General features: G+C 48.1%; 5 protein-coding genes across 5 annotated transcripts; 4 read left to right on the top strand and 1 right to left on the bottom strand.

The window, feature by feature from the left end:
- Window positions 1–371: 371 nt before the first annotated feature.
- BJ212DRAFT_1479454 (SEN1 N terminal-domain-containing protein) lies at window positions 372–6,606 on the bottom strand (the record flags this gene model as incomplete). Its single annotated transcript, XM_041339882.1, has 12 exons — window positions 372–386; window positions 441–824; window positions 879–1,018; window positions 1,066–1,538; window positions 1,587–1,663; window positions 1,716–1,753; window positions 1,803–2,554; window positions 2,606–2,815; window positions 2,862–5,188; window positions 5,236–5,558; window positions 5,609–6,216; window positions 6,275–6,606. The coding sequence occupies 12 exons, from the start codon at window positions 6,604–6,606 to the stop codon at window positions 372–374; spliced, it is 5,679 nt and encodes a 1,892-aa protein (XP_041194313.1).
- Window positions 6,607–6,693: 87 nt separating this feature from the next.
- BJ212DRAFT_1345538 (Translin) lies at window positions 6,694–8,041 on the top strand. The gene is made up of 7 exons (XM_041335305.1): window positions 6,694–6,832; window positions 6,905–6,995; window positions 7,044–7,256; window positions 7,315–7,394; window positions 7,521–7,616; window positions 7,671–7,743; window positions 7,801–8,041. Exons 1-7 carry the CDS (start codon window positions 6,770–6,772, stop codon window positions 7,860–7,862), a joined length of 678 nt encoding a protein of 225 aa, XP_041194312.1. The 5' UTR covers window positions 6,694–6,769; the 3' UTR covers window positions 7,863–8,041.
- A 49-nt stretch (window positions 8,042–8,090) lies between these two features.
- On the top strand, window positions 8,091–9,713 carry BJ212DRAFT_1345537 (SGF29 tudor-like domain-containing protein). The gene is made up of 7 exons (XM_041335304.1): window positions 8,091–8,261; window positions 8,331–8,553; window positions 8,603–8,676; window positions 8,737–9,061; window positions 9,111–9,158; window positions 9,224–9,410; window positions 9,473–9,713. The coding sequence occupies exons 1-7, from the start codon at window positions 8,219–8,221 to the stop codon at window positions 9,563–9,565; spliced, it is 993 nt and encodes a 330-aa protein (XP_041194311.1). The 5' UTR covers window positions 8,091–8,218; the 3' UTR covers window positions 9,566–9,713.
- Window positions 9,714–9,816: 103 nt separating this feature from the next.
- Window positions 9,817–10,406, top strand: BJ212DRAFT_1268857 (HSP20-like chaperone; the record flags this gene model as incomplete). Its single annotated transcript, XM_041330760.1, has 2 exons — window positions 9,817–10,159; window positions 10,210–10,406. 2 exons carry the CDS (start codon window positions 9,817–9,819, stop codon window positions 10,404–10,406), a joined length of 540 nt encoding a protein of 179 aa, XP_041194310.1.
- Window positions 10,407–13,456: 3,050 nt separating this feature from the next.
- BJ212DRAFT_1268954 (uncharacterized protein) lies at window positions 13,457–14,684 on the top strand (the record flags this gene model as incomplete). Its single annotated transcript, XM_041330768.1, has 5 exons — window positions 13,457–13,728; window positions 13,765–13,825; window positions 13,885–13,969; window positions 14,017–14,058; window positions 14,107–14,684. 5 exons carry the CDS (start codon window positions 13,457–13,459, stop codon window positions 14,682–14,684), a joined length of 1,038 nt encoding a protein of 345 aa, XP_041194309.1.
- Window positions 14,685–14,850: the final 166 nt, after the last annotated feature.

The following is a 14,850-nucleotide window of genomic DNA, read 5'->3' as shown; positions in this document are numbered from 1 at the left end:
CATCTCATTTTGGTTTCACCTTCACTAAGCAGTCCTGCATAACGTCTCTTATGCCTGCGCAAAGCCTGGCCCTTCGTAACTTACGACGCTGGACGATGTCACAGTCCTTGTTTGCCAAGCTCATATTTCACGTTATTTATAACTATTATATCTGTCCGCGATGGATGAATGATGTACTATATGCTATGTCCTCTATTGTGTGCCGTTCCACGCAATGTATTTTACTTGTCCAGCGTTCAATCTTGAGCTGGATGCAAGCAAGGTTACTGCCTACGCCGGTCCCCGACTTGTGTAAGGTGGAAATATCCTCGTAGGGCCTTAATGTGGATTACTTGTACAGTTGAATATCAATATCCAAAACACCAAATGGTCTATGGCTTCCCAGGCTGATAGAGCGATGATCGTGAGCGCCCATCACCAAAACCCAAGGAAAACATTACCTTGTTCTTCTTGGGTATAAATATGCTACCCTTCTCCTTCTTGAAACGTTTTTGGGGTGGCTGCATTGTCATCGTCCTCGTATCACGTGAGGTGGAAGGTCCGCCTTCGCCATTTACACCTTCAGCCAAACGACGCTTCTGACCAACATCCCTGGGAATCGCCAGGTTGGCAGGAGAATCTTTCATCGACGGTTGCTCCTCGATCGTCTGGGAAGGCTTAGAGGAGGGAGGCCGACAACTAGACTCAGCAAAGCTCTTGGGAGTGACCAGATCATCTGGTTTAGGCGGCAAAGTCACGACTGGCTGCTTCTTGGGTTTCGGTGGTGATAGAGGCCTGCGAACCTGGGGGTTTATAGCTTGGGTGGTGAAAAAGCTGACATCTGCCTGTATCTCAGTGAGTTCAACTAGCAAAGGAGTATGCAGATGTAGAAATCACACCTCTGTGAATAATGACCTTTCACGAGCGTCCTGTACAATTTTGCGCCAGTTCTCGTCGCTTCGCTCGAGAGTAGGCGCATGGCCCAGAATAAAGAGAGATGAACGTGCACGAGTTATGGCGACATTCATTCTCCGAACGTCTGCACGCCGTTAGTTGCTTGTAAGTATACAAATAAAAACATCATACCCGACAGGAAACCGACAGATTGTACTCCGGGACCAGCACGAACACAAGAAAGGATGATAACATCCTTCTCTTGTCCCTGGAATCCATCGACAGTGTGGAAGTGTACTCTTCCCTTAATATCTCTCCCAAATCGTTGTTCAAAAGCTCGCTGAAGCTCTATGACTTGGCCGCGGTACATGGAAACGATACCAACGCGGAAGTCGAAGTCTATGTCCGAAAACTCCTTGCACAAGCGTGCGTATAAGGCGAGGGCAACTTGGCTCTCCGTAGTGTTCTTTAGAGAATGACCGGTTGCGCTTATGGAGGTTTCTTGTCCCCGGTTAACGTTGAAGAACCTGTATGTACCAAATTTAGGATGCAAATGCCACGGCTGCTTTGTTTTGGTATCCATGTCGGGACCGTCCAAAAGTCGGCCCTCGTAGAAAATCCTGCTGGGAAGACGGCTAATATCGGGGTGCATGCGGTATTGGATGCTAAAAACTGTGAGCGCGTAGATTATTACTGAAAGACGGAAGACATACCTGAGGAGGTGAACGGCGTCCGGGCGGTGTTTCTGAAGGCGCACGAAGAGCGATTGATTATACCGGTACTTACAGGCCTTCAATAATGATCAGCGCATATCTAGCAGGTATTGCTAAAGCTTGGCTTACCTCCTGAGACAAAACTGTGGGAGGAAGTTGTTGTGGATCTAGACAGGGCTCAATGGGATGTCAGGAGTACGAAGGCATATTACCTACCACCGACCATGATACATCTTTGACAACGAAACTTGAGTGGTATCAATGAGCTCAACTCGATGGACTGGGCTGCTTCGTCGATGATGACCATTTCAAAATCAAGTTGTTCGAGCGTTTCATGCCCTGCACCTGACAGAGTGCAACAAATGACATCTGCCTCTTGGAGAACCTCCATCCTGACGCGTCTCCGTATAGCATCGAGCGTCCTAGAATCCGATTTTTGTTTATCTTTCAACCGATCAAACTGTTGCGTCAGCGTCATCCGTCGTGAGTTTAGCCTCTTGATTTCTTCCTCCAGGACCACCATCCGGGCATTGTTGTCACGAACAGAAGCCAACTCTTCCAACTTCTGCTGCTTGATCTGCTTGACCTGCTCGATTTCACCTCGGAGTACGTTGATTTCGTTGTGCGCATCCTTGGAAGTGTTGGCGGGAGCTTGGCCATTGAGCTTTTGTTCTACCAAGTAGTCAAGGGAAACGTCTTTCACACTGATATCGATTGCCTTGTCTGTTCCGACTCGGACCACTTTGAGGGAACTTGCTTTCCGTTGAGGGCCTCTGTATCCTTCTTTGAGACGTCCAGCAATTTCGTTAATCGCAGCATTACTAGGTGCGCAGAGCAGGATTTTCTTCACGGGCTCTGAAGAGGTTGCGGTTTTTCCAACATGAATGGAGGTCACCACACGTGGACGCTTCTGAAGGAAAGCTTCAACGAGACCGCAGATGGTTGACGTCTTTCCAGTTCCAGGAGGTCTGCGGGGATTGTTCATTCGCGGTGCCGGTCTGATACCAGATAGAACTTACCCTTGGATGAGCGCAAAGCCATCTATCTTGAGCGACCCTATTATAGCTCGTGCTTGTGGCTCGTTGACACTGTATGTAGACATGGTGTGCTGCACCTCGCGCTGCTCAATGGGTGGCATAACAGACAGTTTCGGAGTTAATATCGTTTGAAAGAGATCGTAGTGGGGCAATGCCACAAGAGCGCCATACTCCCGGTGAAGAGTGCTCAAGCTATCGAGCGATAAGCAATTGTTGCAACACAGGCAGAAAAACGTACCTGAAAACCTTCTTCAGGCTCCAAACAGTGTTAATATGCAGACCTATGTCGCCCATGGTGGGATGCACGAAGCAGCGAAGACCCATCTGCGATCCAAACGGCGTGGTCCTAAAACTCTGAACCTTCATCATGATCGACTTTTTACCCTCGGGATGTCGAAGCAACACGACGTCCGTCTCTCCCAGCCGCCAGTCTTTCTGGACAGGCTCCGAAATGGTTGCGTCAAAGTCCACGAAATCATCGGTGAACTGCTTGGAGGTGATTCTACAATCGTACGCCCCTTGTACCTCTTCTTTGTTTTGAACAATTTGCGACCAACATTCTAGGAGTAACAAGGGCTCAAAAACTCGGAGATAGTGCTGATAGTCCTGGAAGGTGTCGGGAACATGAATCAATGGTGCTTTTTGGCCAACGGTGGGAGGGTTAGGACCATCGTGGTCATAATTCCAAGATAGGAGGGTGCGATGCAGTCCGGTGGTGTCTGGTTTCAAACGCAATGCCCGACGGCGAGCATCTTCTCGACGGTGGAGACGCTCCATGGTCGCACTCTTGGCTTGATTTTGAATGTCGAGCAACTTCACTTGACGTCTTTCCATGGGTTTCTTGACTTTTGGTGACCGCTGGAATTTACCCAGGGCAACCAGGCCGCCTTGCATGGCTTCAGCCTCAGATCCAGAATCACTGGAATAATCTGATGCGGGAGCTAAGGGGAGAGTCGATGGTTTACTGACGGTCGTCGACGTACTTGTTGATGACCGCTGGAACTTGGGAAAGGCGCCCTTCATAACGTCGGGCTTGAGTTGGTCGCTCTCAGCAGGTTTCCGAGGAACGACATCACTTTGCTTTCGTGTTGCCGCCTGTACCTTCTGCGGTGGAGGTTTGTGGGGTTTGGTAGGTCGAGTCTGCGGCTCACGAACAACGGAAACGACTTCAACCTCCTCCTCGAATGAGGTCAGCGCGTCTTCTAACTGGGTTATTCGACTTGCGTCAAGTTTGGTCTTTGAAGCGCCGGATTTATCATTGCGGGAAGTCTCGACGTGCTTGTTCAGCTTGGTAAGGGTAGCTTCCGATGGAGGAACATCAGTTGTCCGGAAACATTCGAGAACCGTCTGAAGCAGCGCAAAGGACTGATGGAGAAGCTCTTCATCGGAGAGCCGCAGCCACCGTGTCAGCTCTGTAAGCACTGGCTGCAGGTCGTTCATCATGTTCTTCCCCGTCCGAGAAAGTTTTCGAACTTTGCCTGTTAATAATGAGGATGATTCATCCGTGGCGGTGACGCTGGCAAACTCCATGACTCTCCACTGTGCCAGCAAATCTCTCCCGAATATGAGCGCATCTCGCATCCAAACTGTCATGTCCGGAATTTCAAAGTACTCTGACCAGAGGGGTGTGCGTTTGAATATCACGGTAATGGACCGTGTCATCAAGTTCCACAGTCGAGGTATTTGCGCTGCAGGCGCTTCTTTGTCTTTTGGCTGCAGGAATGAGCCGTCATGCAACAATCCGTCTGGACTGGAGCACAGGACCTCGATGACGTCGGTGAGACACTGTACTAGTGATTTAGAAAGGCTACAGGCCTCCGGTACCTGTGGCGCGTAATGAATGTATCGTTCCAGGAAGTTGAAGATGCCCTCAAACGAAGAGTCTGAGAGATTGGAAAGAAGGGCACGGAAGCAATCAATCCGGACGTCGACATCAAATGCTTGGCCAATAAGCGTCTTCACAGCGCCTTGGAGGTCTTCAATGGGAGACAGCATCAAGACCATGACATCACGTGCGACTCCAGGTTGACCCAAGACATCAAGAACGAATGACCTCTGGTTGTAGTTCGCCAGCTTGGATACTACATCGAGAAATCCGCTTCGAGAAATATTGAGGCATCGATTGATGGCATCAAATGCCTGGGCATCTGGGCTCGAAAGAACACGTTTGTACGCAACTTTGTTCAAGAAGTCAACGTGAGAGAACTGGGCGACAATGGCAATGATGGCAACGACACCATCTGTGTCATTTGTCTGTAGAGACTCATATGTCTTCTTCCACATTTGTTCTCTGATAGCACAGACGGGGAACACCTTCGTGCGTCCTGCCAAGAACTCGCAGGAGGTTGTGATAGATTTGGAAATTTCATTGGCGTCCTGAGTCAAAGACATTGTGATGAGCTCACGAGCAGCGCTGCGAACTTCTTTCCATTGCGAATTTGCGTACGAGCGACCAAAAGCCACCGAGATGAAGACCTCTGCATGAATGTCGAGTACACCTGAAACTGCCATGCGACGTGATGACGTCTCGTCCGACTGAGTTTTCCGCACCTGTGCAGCCAGTAACTAGGAACATTCAGTATAACGTCGGATAGGAAAATGAAAGCACTAACTCGGACAGCGGAATACATGACTGCTGGACGTGCTTCCTGAAACCGCTCGTGCTGTAATTCCTCACAAAGAAAATCCACGATTCTTGCTAGAACATCCCCATATATGGCAGAGTCAGATATTGTTGCAAGATACTCCCCGAACCACAACAAGAACCACGGTTTCTCGCCTGCTAATTTGAGATCCTGCAGCATATCGCTGAAGGAAGGATTGTCCTTTATTGCATCGAAAACGACCTGGGGATACTCTGGACCCTCGCCTTGCCATAACTTAATGCCTAAACGCTTAAGCAAGAAGAGTAGACACTTTAGGATGTCAGAAAACTCTAATTCCATATTTATTGAACAATCAGTGCAACGAACAAAATAAACTCACGTCGTCCAACGTCATGTAGATGGCCTGTTACCATTCTTCGATATCCAATTCCTTTAGATGATTTTGTAAGGATTTCTATTGGGAGATGTCGTAGAATCTGGCTGAATCCAGCCCAAAGTTCGCTCGGATCGGAGGAGAACGAGGGTAGTATGGCACTGTCCGTCATCGTCGCTTCGCCTTCGCGAGACAGGGTCAAAGCACTGATGACGTCCTGGAGCGCCAATTCATGTCCAGCAACAAACTGGTGTTCTATCATTGGGACCTGGGTGCTTTTGATGATTTGTGCCTTCGCCCACTGTCTAACGGCAGGGGATTCATCCATTACGAGTACAAACAAACCAGGTGGAGGCGGATCCAGTGGCCAGGTTGAAATGGGGGGGCATGAACGAATCAAGGACAAGACCCGAGGGTCGCGAAAGACACGCATGTTTGAGACCATGTGGTATAACAGAGGTTGCGGCACTTCTTGAGGTGTCCGGGAAGCCAATCTAGAGCTGGACAAGTCTATCCCAAAGCGTACGAGGGCCTCTACGACTACCGATAGTTCCCAGTCATCGAACTTGCTATAGAATGATCTGAGCACATCATCAGAGAATGCGCCAAAATAACTGCGGGATGGTCAGTTGAAAACACGCGTTCTAAGTACTGTCTCGTTGAGAAACTCACGTTGTCCGAGAGCTAGCCTTCACTTCCCCAAACCCTCTGATACACTGACAGCACCCTGAGAGACAAGACTTCAACCTTCTTTTCCAATCATCCACTCTGGGACTGTCGTACGCAAAGAGCCTTAGTAGAAACGTAGCAGCGCCGATGGTAAGCTGGTTGGCGCGACTGCAAAACCAGTGGTAGGTATTATCAGATGCGGATGGTGGAATATTCATCAAATATGAATATATCGGCTGAAGAATATCATCTGCTCCGTCCACCGTATTCACGGGCGCGTCGCGAACTGAAGTAAGCAGCGTCTTGACTTTGGAGAGTTCAACATCGGAGGTCATGAACGAAGTTCAACGTTCAGGTTGGTAGTGGATAATGTTTAAGCAGCGACCAAAAGCGGTCACGAGCGCTATGTATTTGTGGCCCTGGCTCGCTGATGCGACATCTCACCCAGTGAAGGTCTTCTCAGTGCAATAACTTACAGGCGCCTCATCATTACAACATATGGATTCTTGTGATGTAGAACGTCTTAACGAACTCTTGGAGCAGGATGTAGAACTGCGAGAGGTGCGCATTAATATTTATAATAATATAGGAAGTCGCTGATCACCGCTGACCTCCAAAACTTCCCCCTTCTAGAAAATCAAGGAGCAAGTGACGGATCTAGATAAGAAGACTCGCAATATGGTCGGGGTTCTCAATAAGATCCATTCGACACCTCCCGAGTCAAGTTGTGCCATTGCTAAGTCTTTAGGCTGATTGCCAATGCCTATCTCAGTTCTAGGCCTCCTTGATAGTGTGCGCCCAATGTTGCACAGTTGTCAGACCACCAATGCCGCAATGGCCGCACTCATCCCTCCCAGCCAGTTCTGGCGATGGAAGGAAATGTGGACCAACTCTTTGCGCACTGCCATCTTTTCAGCTGCCTTGGTCGAATTTCTTGCAACAGGGAAACTTATTTCCCTGTCAGAGGTCTGCCAGATTCTAGGGAGTAAGCATCGTTTTCTTATCTGGTGTGTGCATAGTAACTGTTCTGTCTCGGACTCCAGTCAAAGATGAATGGAAGGGCCGATTTGCACTGCCCGTCGAAGATTATCTTCATGGTCTGATAAGCCTTGTCAACGAGTTGGTAAGTCGGATAATATTAAACTGAATGCATTCTGTTGTTGTCGTCTGCTTTCAACAACCTTCTCCGATAACTTTGGCGATTTTTTGCCTTCGCGACATGTTTAATTCACTCATCATTATTCTGTAGTCTCGTCTCGCTGTAAATGCAGTGACCCTTGGAAACTTTGAAGCACCTATTCAGATATCTATCTTTGTGAAGGATCTATTCGCCGGATTTTCGATGGTTAGTTTCAAGTGTATAACTGGAATTAGCTCGAATGAATTTGATGGTGTGCAGCTGAATCTAAAGAATGACACGCTCCGGCGACGTTTTGATAGTCTGAAATATGATCTCAAGAAAATCGAAGAAGGTGGGCTCACACTGCGTGCGGGCTGTATGCTACAGTCTTTGACTACATTTTATTCAGTGGTATACGACGTCTCACTCCGGAAATTGGCACCTCCCCCACAGGGAGGACGTCAAATCTAAAACATCGAGTAAAATTGTAATGTAACAGCGTTCGGCAATGTTGTATTCGCAATTAATATCATGCAATGTTGGATACTCCAGTAGAAAGTGTACTAGTAGATGTTACTTGACACGCGCCCCCAGGCCCATCAACGGCGAACTCACTTAAAGATTCGAAGTTGATGTGATGACAAAGTGGCAGGGGCCCTCGGTCATTGCTAGGAGTAAACTCCGCGACACCTGTTTGTATTCAAATCTCCAGGACACATCCACACGTTTCCACAACCTTTCGTTCCACTTCGTACGCTACATAAACTCACTTAGAAATACTCGCTAACAACCATTTTGTGCACCTCATATAGCTGAAGTCAGCAAAAATGGATAGAAGGCGTGTACCAGCGCGACCTGCATCCACGGAAGGTATGTTCTCACGCTCAGTTCATCGCCCTCAGACAACTCGAATGGTGCGGACTGCTCACTTAATATCAGAGATAGATTGCTGGTCGCATGCATCTAAGTCATTGGCATCACTCTCCAATATTTATGCCAACCCTAGCAACCTTGAAGCTATCGGGCGTGTCAACAGATTGATTTCTGCGTGGCCGACCGATGACGTCCTTCCAGCTGAAGGATTTGATAACTTGAAAACCAATTACAAACGGCTGTCTTTAGCCTTGAAAGGAGTTCAACAGCTTAATGATGAGGAAGTCAAGTACGCTGACTTCTCAGCCTCCCCGTAAAGTATCACATATCTTTTCCAGGGCTATCGACAGTGTTCTCGAACAACTCGAGGTTTTGATAGCTCTTCGAAAAGCACCAGAGCTACCCTCACAAGGTAATATTGCGATTTCCCCCCAATCTTTAGACACTTGCTCAGCCAAGCTCACTTATTCAGAGAAACGAAACAAGCGCCCAAGGCCCCCATCGCCTACTGCCACAGCTTCGTCGGTTACGCCACCCCTAATGTCTGCCACACGGCCAATGACAACCCAAGTAACATCTTCGCGGAGCTCGATGGGCCCTTCTCCGGCTATCCCATTTTCGAGAGAGCCAAAGGCTCGCAGAGAAGCTCTTGCGAAGCAGCTGCCATTACAAGAAGGGCGAAAAGTTGCGTTCCACCCACCTGTGGGAAAGGCGGCTGACGGTAGCACGGCTGAAGCCGATGAAAACACATGGATCTTGGCCGTTATCACAAAGTGTATCAATCAGGATAAGAATCGGTGGGACTCGTTTTAGGGGGTTATTCTTCTGAACCTTATTCTTTATCAGATATGAAGTGCAAGACGTTGAACCTCAAGAAGACGGACAGCCTGGACAGTAAGTTTTAATTTTCCATTATCATCACACGGAACAAACCATTCGATATCAAACATCGTCCTCAGATGCTATAACACAACCCTCCGGGCCATTATACCACTACCGGATCCGAATGCCCTTTCAACAAGTGCTGCGCATTTGAATGCCTATCAGGAATTCCCTGCTGGTTCGACAGTCATGGCGCTTTATCCAGACACGAGCTGCTTTTACAGAGCTGAGGTTATATCCTCTCCGAGAGATGTGCCAGGACGCGTAAGATACAAAATTTCGCTGCGTTTATGTGGCTCAATTCAACTTAGGGTGTGTCCACAAAGACCATTGCCATGTACAAGCTCAAGTTTGAAGATGATGATGACCAAGAGCATTCTGTCGCTGCACAGTGGGTCGTTGAGTGGCCCGGACCATGACTATATCACATATCTTGGCATTAAGTATCTCTATTTACTATATTTTCTCGAAGGTCCATGATGTTCCTAGGCAGACCAACGGAGACCGGATTTAGTCTGACTTTGCAGCAATGTGTTAGGGACCCCAGACACTCGTCCCGTATTTCCGCGACCTATGACGCGTTTCATGGCGAACTTTTGAATTTTGCCAAAGTTCCTATGTATATAAGTATGCCGCCGAATATGAGGTCATTTTGCTTGAACACTGCATCATGTCTATCGCTCGACAACTTCTACACGAGATCCGCCCTTTCTTCCGGATGCTGGAGGAGCCCTTTGGCAGATCCGCTGTAGCACCCATGTACCGACAGCGCGCCCTTTTTGACGACCCCTTCTTCCCGTCTCCTGCTGCCATACGTCCTCCAGTTGATGTAACAGAGGAAGGAGACAAATACATATTAGAAGCTGACCTTCCTGGTGTTAAAAAAGAGAACGTTGATATCAGGATAGGTGATGCCGGCCGTACCGTCACCATTCAAGGTAAAATTTCCTCTCGCAAAACCAATGACGAATCAAACACTACCGCGGAAACAACCGGCGAGAACTCAACTGGGGGTTAGTGAATTTCCTCCAGAGACCGAGTTATGATTGACGCATCCTCTCAGCTGTGGCAAAGAGCGAGCCAGGCACACAACTTGCGATGGAGCGCCAATATCCGGGCAGCGCGACCTTCATTCGCACCGTCTGGCTGCCTCGTCCCGTCGACAGCTCCAAAGTGTCTGCAAAGCTCCAGGATGGGATTCTCACCTTGACCGTCCAAAAGGCTGAGGATCAGGAGAGCATTAAGGTTCCCCTCGAGTAATTTTTTCACGACCAATTGGCAGTTTGGCGTTCCTACTACTTATCTTACTTCTTACTTCCTCGTACAGTATAATAATTCACCCGGACAGCCTCCTTCGTCACCAAGCCACACAATTATCCGATGTATCAGTAGCGGTTCGCTCGTATATTTTTTGCCTCAGCGTTTGTTTCACTCTCGCTGAGGTACGTTATTCTCTTGTAGCTTATATGCACTCGTTCTTATGGACCTTAGTCCTGACTCACTCTAGCCTTTACACAATGTAGCATAGCATCGCAACAGCCAGTTCACTCGCATTTAACTGTATTTTATGTGCATTGTTATGGCCCCGTTCCCATATTGCCTGAGCCCATGAACCCCCTCTGAATACCCCTGACAGTCAGGTAGTAACCGTGCTCCGCACGGTCATCTACAATGTTGCGTGAACGTGCAGATTCAAAACAACACCAAAGAAATCTGACTCATTATGGTACCAAAGGCGACCTGACACAGTGAAAAAATAGACGTCATAATGAAATCCGGAATATACCATTCTCACGGGTGTCCCGGCATTCTAGTCTCTGTGTCGTGCGTGCGGTCCACCCTTTATCGGAAATCGGAGCTTTGATTCTTGACAAACATCATACACACTCCGAAAGATATGTAACGACCCTCGTCGCTGGCGCAAGGAACAACGATGGAAATGGATCATTCTTACTCAGTGCGTTACTGTAGATATATGCTTCACTCGAAGTTGACCTTATTTTCCAGTTCAACCATCGCATCATGCGTTTGTACCGTATCAGCCGTTAAAGCAAGGACTGTGCTGCTTCTTACTGGGGAACTTCTAATCGACACAGGACACCAACAAGGCACGATGTCCTATGCGCAATACTACACACAACAGAAACCCGCATCTACTATGTACGAGACGAAAACTTGTGAAAACGAAAATGCAGGACAACCTCAATCGAAGAGAGTGCGCCAGGACAACGAAGCGAGTACATCTTGAGTAGTATAAGAAGTCGAATGAAAGTTGGGAAAGCACGATGCATCTTGGCGTATCATGCATTGTATTTATATGTCGATGTCGATTATTCGTAGGGTCCCAAATAAAAAGGCAATCGCTCCGCACAGTCACAAGTCGGCAACGCCGACGCCTAGTTGGAAGGTCAAATGTGGTCAACGAGCCATACCTGCAGCTTGGTTGTGCCAATCTCCAAAAGCTGGTGTTGCTAATAATGACTCTGCAGTAGTGAATTGATCACGATCTCCTACAAATAAAAATACATGCTCCTCCCTGCAACTACACCGAGGTTCGGCAAATTTTTATCACAAAGTCCATTAGAGGCTTGTGCTCCTTTGTATGAAATCACAGTAGAAGCGCAGCTTGAACTCGCTTAAGAAATGCAATGCACGCTCACTTGACCTTAACATTGCTTGTTTCGATACGTTCGAGCAGTTTGAATCTCACCAGAAGAACGGACGAGCTGCCATATCTCGGACCCAAGACAGCCATGACCACGTCGGACACCCGCAACATTCCTTCTCACCACAGTGGAATATTCATTGCATACTTGTGCATCAGACTATACACTACAAATGATTGCCGGAGCACGGCTCATCTTGTGAGAGGAAAAGAATATTCTATTCGAGTTTGCTTTTACTCACTCCTAACCATTATGTTGCACACCATAAGATTATGTGCTGTGGATGCGGAAGATATATTGAAAACACTGCATGTCTTCCTGCGAAGTTGAATAGGATCTTGCGAGGTTTCTTACAGAGGGGGAAAAACAGTTTGAGTAGGAGGTATTGCCTACTGTCGAAGGCTATATGTAACTTGCTTCGCAAAGTGGCGGCCCAAAGTGCCAACAGAAGGAACTTTGGAAATGGTGTCAAAGTCTGAGCTGACCTTGCATCGAGCTAGCTCCACAAAACTTCCGACAGTCAAGAGAAGTTTTGGAGTGTCTTCGGAGCAGGTGAACCCAACTTGTATGAATAGCGAGTCGCAGAAGACACTGATTAGATCAGTTGGGCTACAAAGCATCGAACATTAATGTCAAAGCACTGTAAGATCCAAAGTGAGCTTAACTAGCACTGAAAGACCATTCCTGACATTCGAAACGTCGCTGATCAGTGGCTCCAGTGACGCATTCGGTACACTGCTGCCATCTTCTGAATTAGACAGTCATATTTTGCCAATCTAGTGACACTAGATGGTGGTCTGACAGTAAGCTCGCGGCGGGCTGAATCACAACCAAGTGTCGCTAAAATACTAGCTATTCAATTAGGTATGTAGTCGCTGGAGAAATGTAAGCCCTTACCTCTGGATGATCCTACAAATGTCAAGTCGATAGCGAGCAAGAAAAAAGTACATAGAAGACGCGGAGAAGGATCGAAAGAGCGCCTATTTGTGGGTGTATGGATAATGTTGACTAAGTTGTGGCAAACATTCATCTGCATGCTACATGACGCTAATAGATGGAGCAAGATAGTGTTTCAGAAGCAAAGTTAGTATAGTTGGCCTCCAGCAACCATGCGAAGTTTGCGCCCTCAGGTATGGCACGCGAGAACTCGTGAGATGCATGCGGGTGGACGTCGCATCATAAGATTGTATGTTGTGGACACTACGTACCTTTCAGTCATGGGATAAGGTGCAAGGGCAACGATGCAGGCCCCTGTGACATACTTCAACAACTTGAATGAAATTAAAGCTTCGGACGAGTACCGTGTTTAAGGACCCTGATTTGATGAAACCTACTCTTGAACACGCTGGATGACTCGAACTCGTACCAGTATTCAAACTTTCTAGATGGTCGTTGAAGTAGATCGATCGGTAGTCGGGTGAGAGCACTTCAGAAGGAATATGTGAGTTATAGCTAGCCCTTGTAAGTTCAAGTTGTCACGCCGGTGGCGCCCACATGTTGGGCACATGCAAAGTAGGTGTGTTCTTCCTCCGCTCTGCACCCGAAGCAGTCAGCTACAAACAACACTGCACTGGGACCACTCCGAACCAAATTCCACTAGGCCTCCCGGAGATGGCAGCATATTACGCTACTCCCTCCAGTTCCATGGTTGCCCACACCTCTGCCTTGCAACCCTATGGGCAATGCTCTGAGCTGAGTGGTCCAAACCCAAACGTTAGCGTCTATGATCTACCTACGGACTCCGAAAATGAAGCAGAGGTGGATGAACTGGAGTCCGACACAGATCCCGAAGACGAACTCGCCGCAAGCGCCTCTGCCCACCAGAAGAAGAGCGGACGACGGCTTGGGGAACGTGTTCCCGGGACAACTCTGCTCCCTCCTTCCAAAGTAGAGAACATAGTTCAGCCGGACAGTGCGTTCAACAAAATATCTTAATCAGAGCTCGCGTTAAGCAACTTTTCAGCCAGCATTACGATGTCGAAGGAAGCGCTGTTCGTTTTGTCGGTTGCAACGGTGAGGGAACCTGTTTGGCGGTTTTGCAGTACATCTGAACATTGCATTCTCACTTGCAGGAGGAATTCATAAAACGAATGGCCCAAGCTGGCCACCGACAGGCGGCTGCAAAGCGTCGGGGGACCGTAAATTATTCAGATTTAGGTAAGTGAAAGTATCTTTTCTGACTTTTGACTATAACTCTTCGTCAGCGTGTTCCACCCAACAATATCAAGAGTTCATGTTCTTGCAAGGTTTGTACGCCATTTCTCTGTCTCGTGCCGTCTGACATATTATTCCAGACACCATACCTGAACCAATATCCTTAGCAGAGGCGCTTGACAGACGGGCAATGAAAGAGAAGGAAGACTTGGAAGCCAATCCAGCGATGTCTACTACCCACCGACAGTCACCTCCTTTCATATCAGCACCCCAGTTAAATGGGAAATCAAAAGCCAAGCCAAGGCCGTCAGTCCCTAATGGCAAAGATACGACAAACGCAAGTGCAAATGGAAATTCTAGCAGAGAGCATAGACGGAACGAGGACGGGATGGATGGTGATGTATCAAGAAGCCGGAGTACGAGAGTCGCGCATGGGGATCGTTATGCCGGGCCAGAAGAGCACGCATCAAGTGACGTGGGCAATGAAACGGGTGTATATCAGGCGGCTTCATCTCCGAGGCATCCAACCTCAGGCCTCCGGGACACAGCACGGTCACCTCATGAGTTTGCACCCAACTGGCCTGGCCATTACACTGGCCCCGCGAGCGGCTTTCTGCAGGATCCACGTGGAGGGTTTGGTCGAGGAATTGCTAGTCAGAATCCCGGGCGTACTATCTACTCACAGCAATCGCGTCCAGAAAATGGTTCCTATCAGTAGCATGTGCTGAATCGGCATGCATTATCCCTATTGGCTAGTATATTTCTTCGATGCAGTCATAACAAGTAGATCGTCCTACTTAGATTTACCCATGTTACTATAACCTTATCTTATCTTCAACGGACCCTTTGGCACAGCCATTCACATTCGACTGTATCTTAACTTG

This window comes from Suillus subaureus, assembly GCF_016647635.1.
Source record: "Suillus subaureus strain MN1 chromosome Unknown BJ212scaffold_11, whole genome shotgun sequence".
NCBI lineage: Eukaryota > Fungi > Basidiomycota > Agaricomycetes > Boletales > Suillaceae > Suillus > Suillus subaureus.
This window is presented reverse-complemented; position numbering and strand designations above follow the sequence as displayed.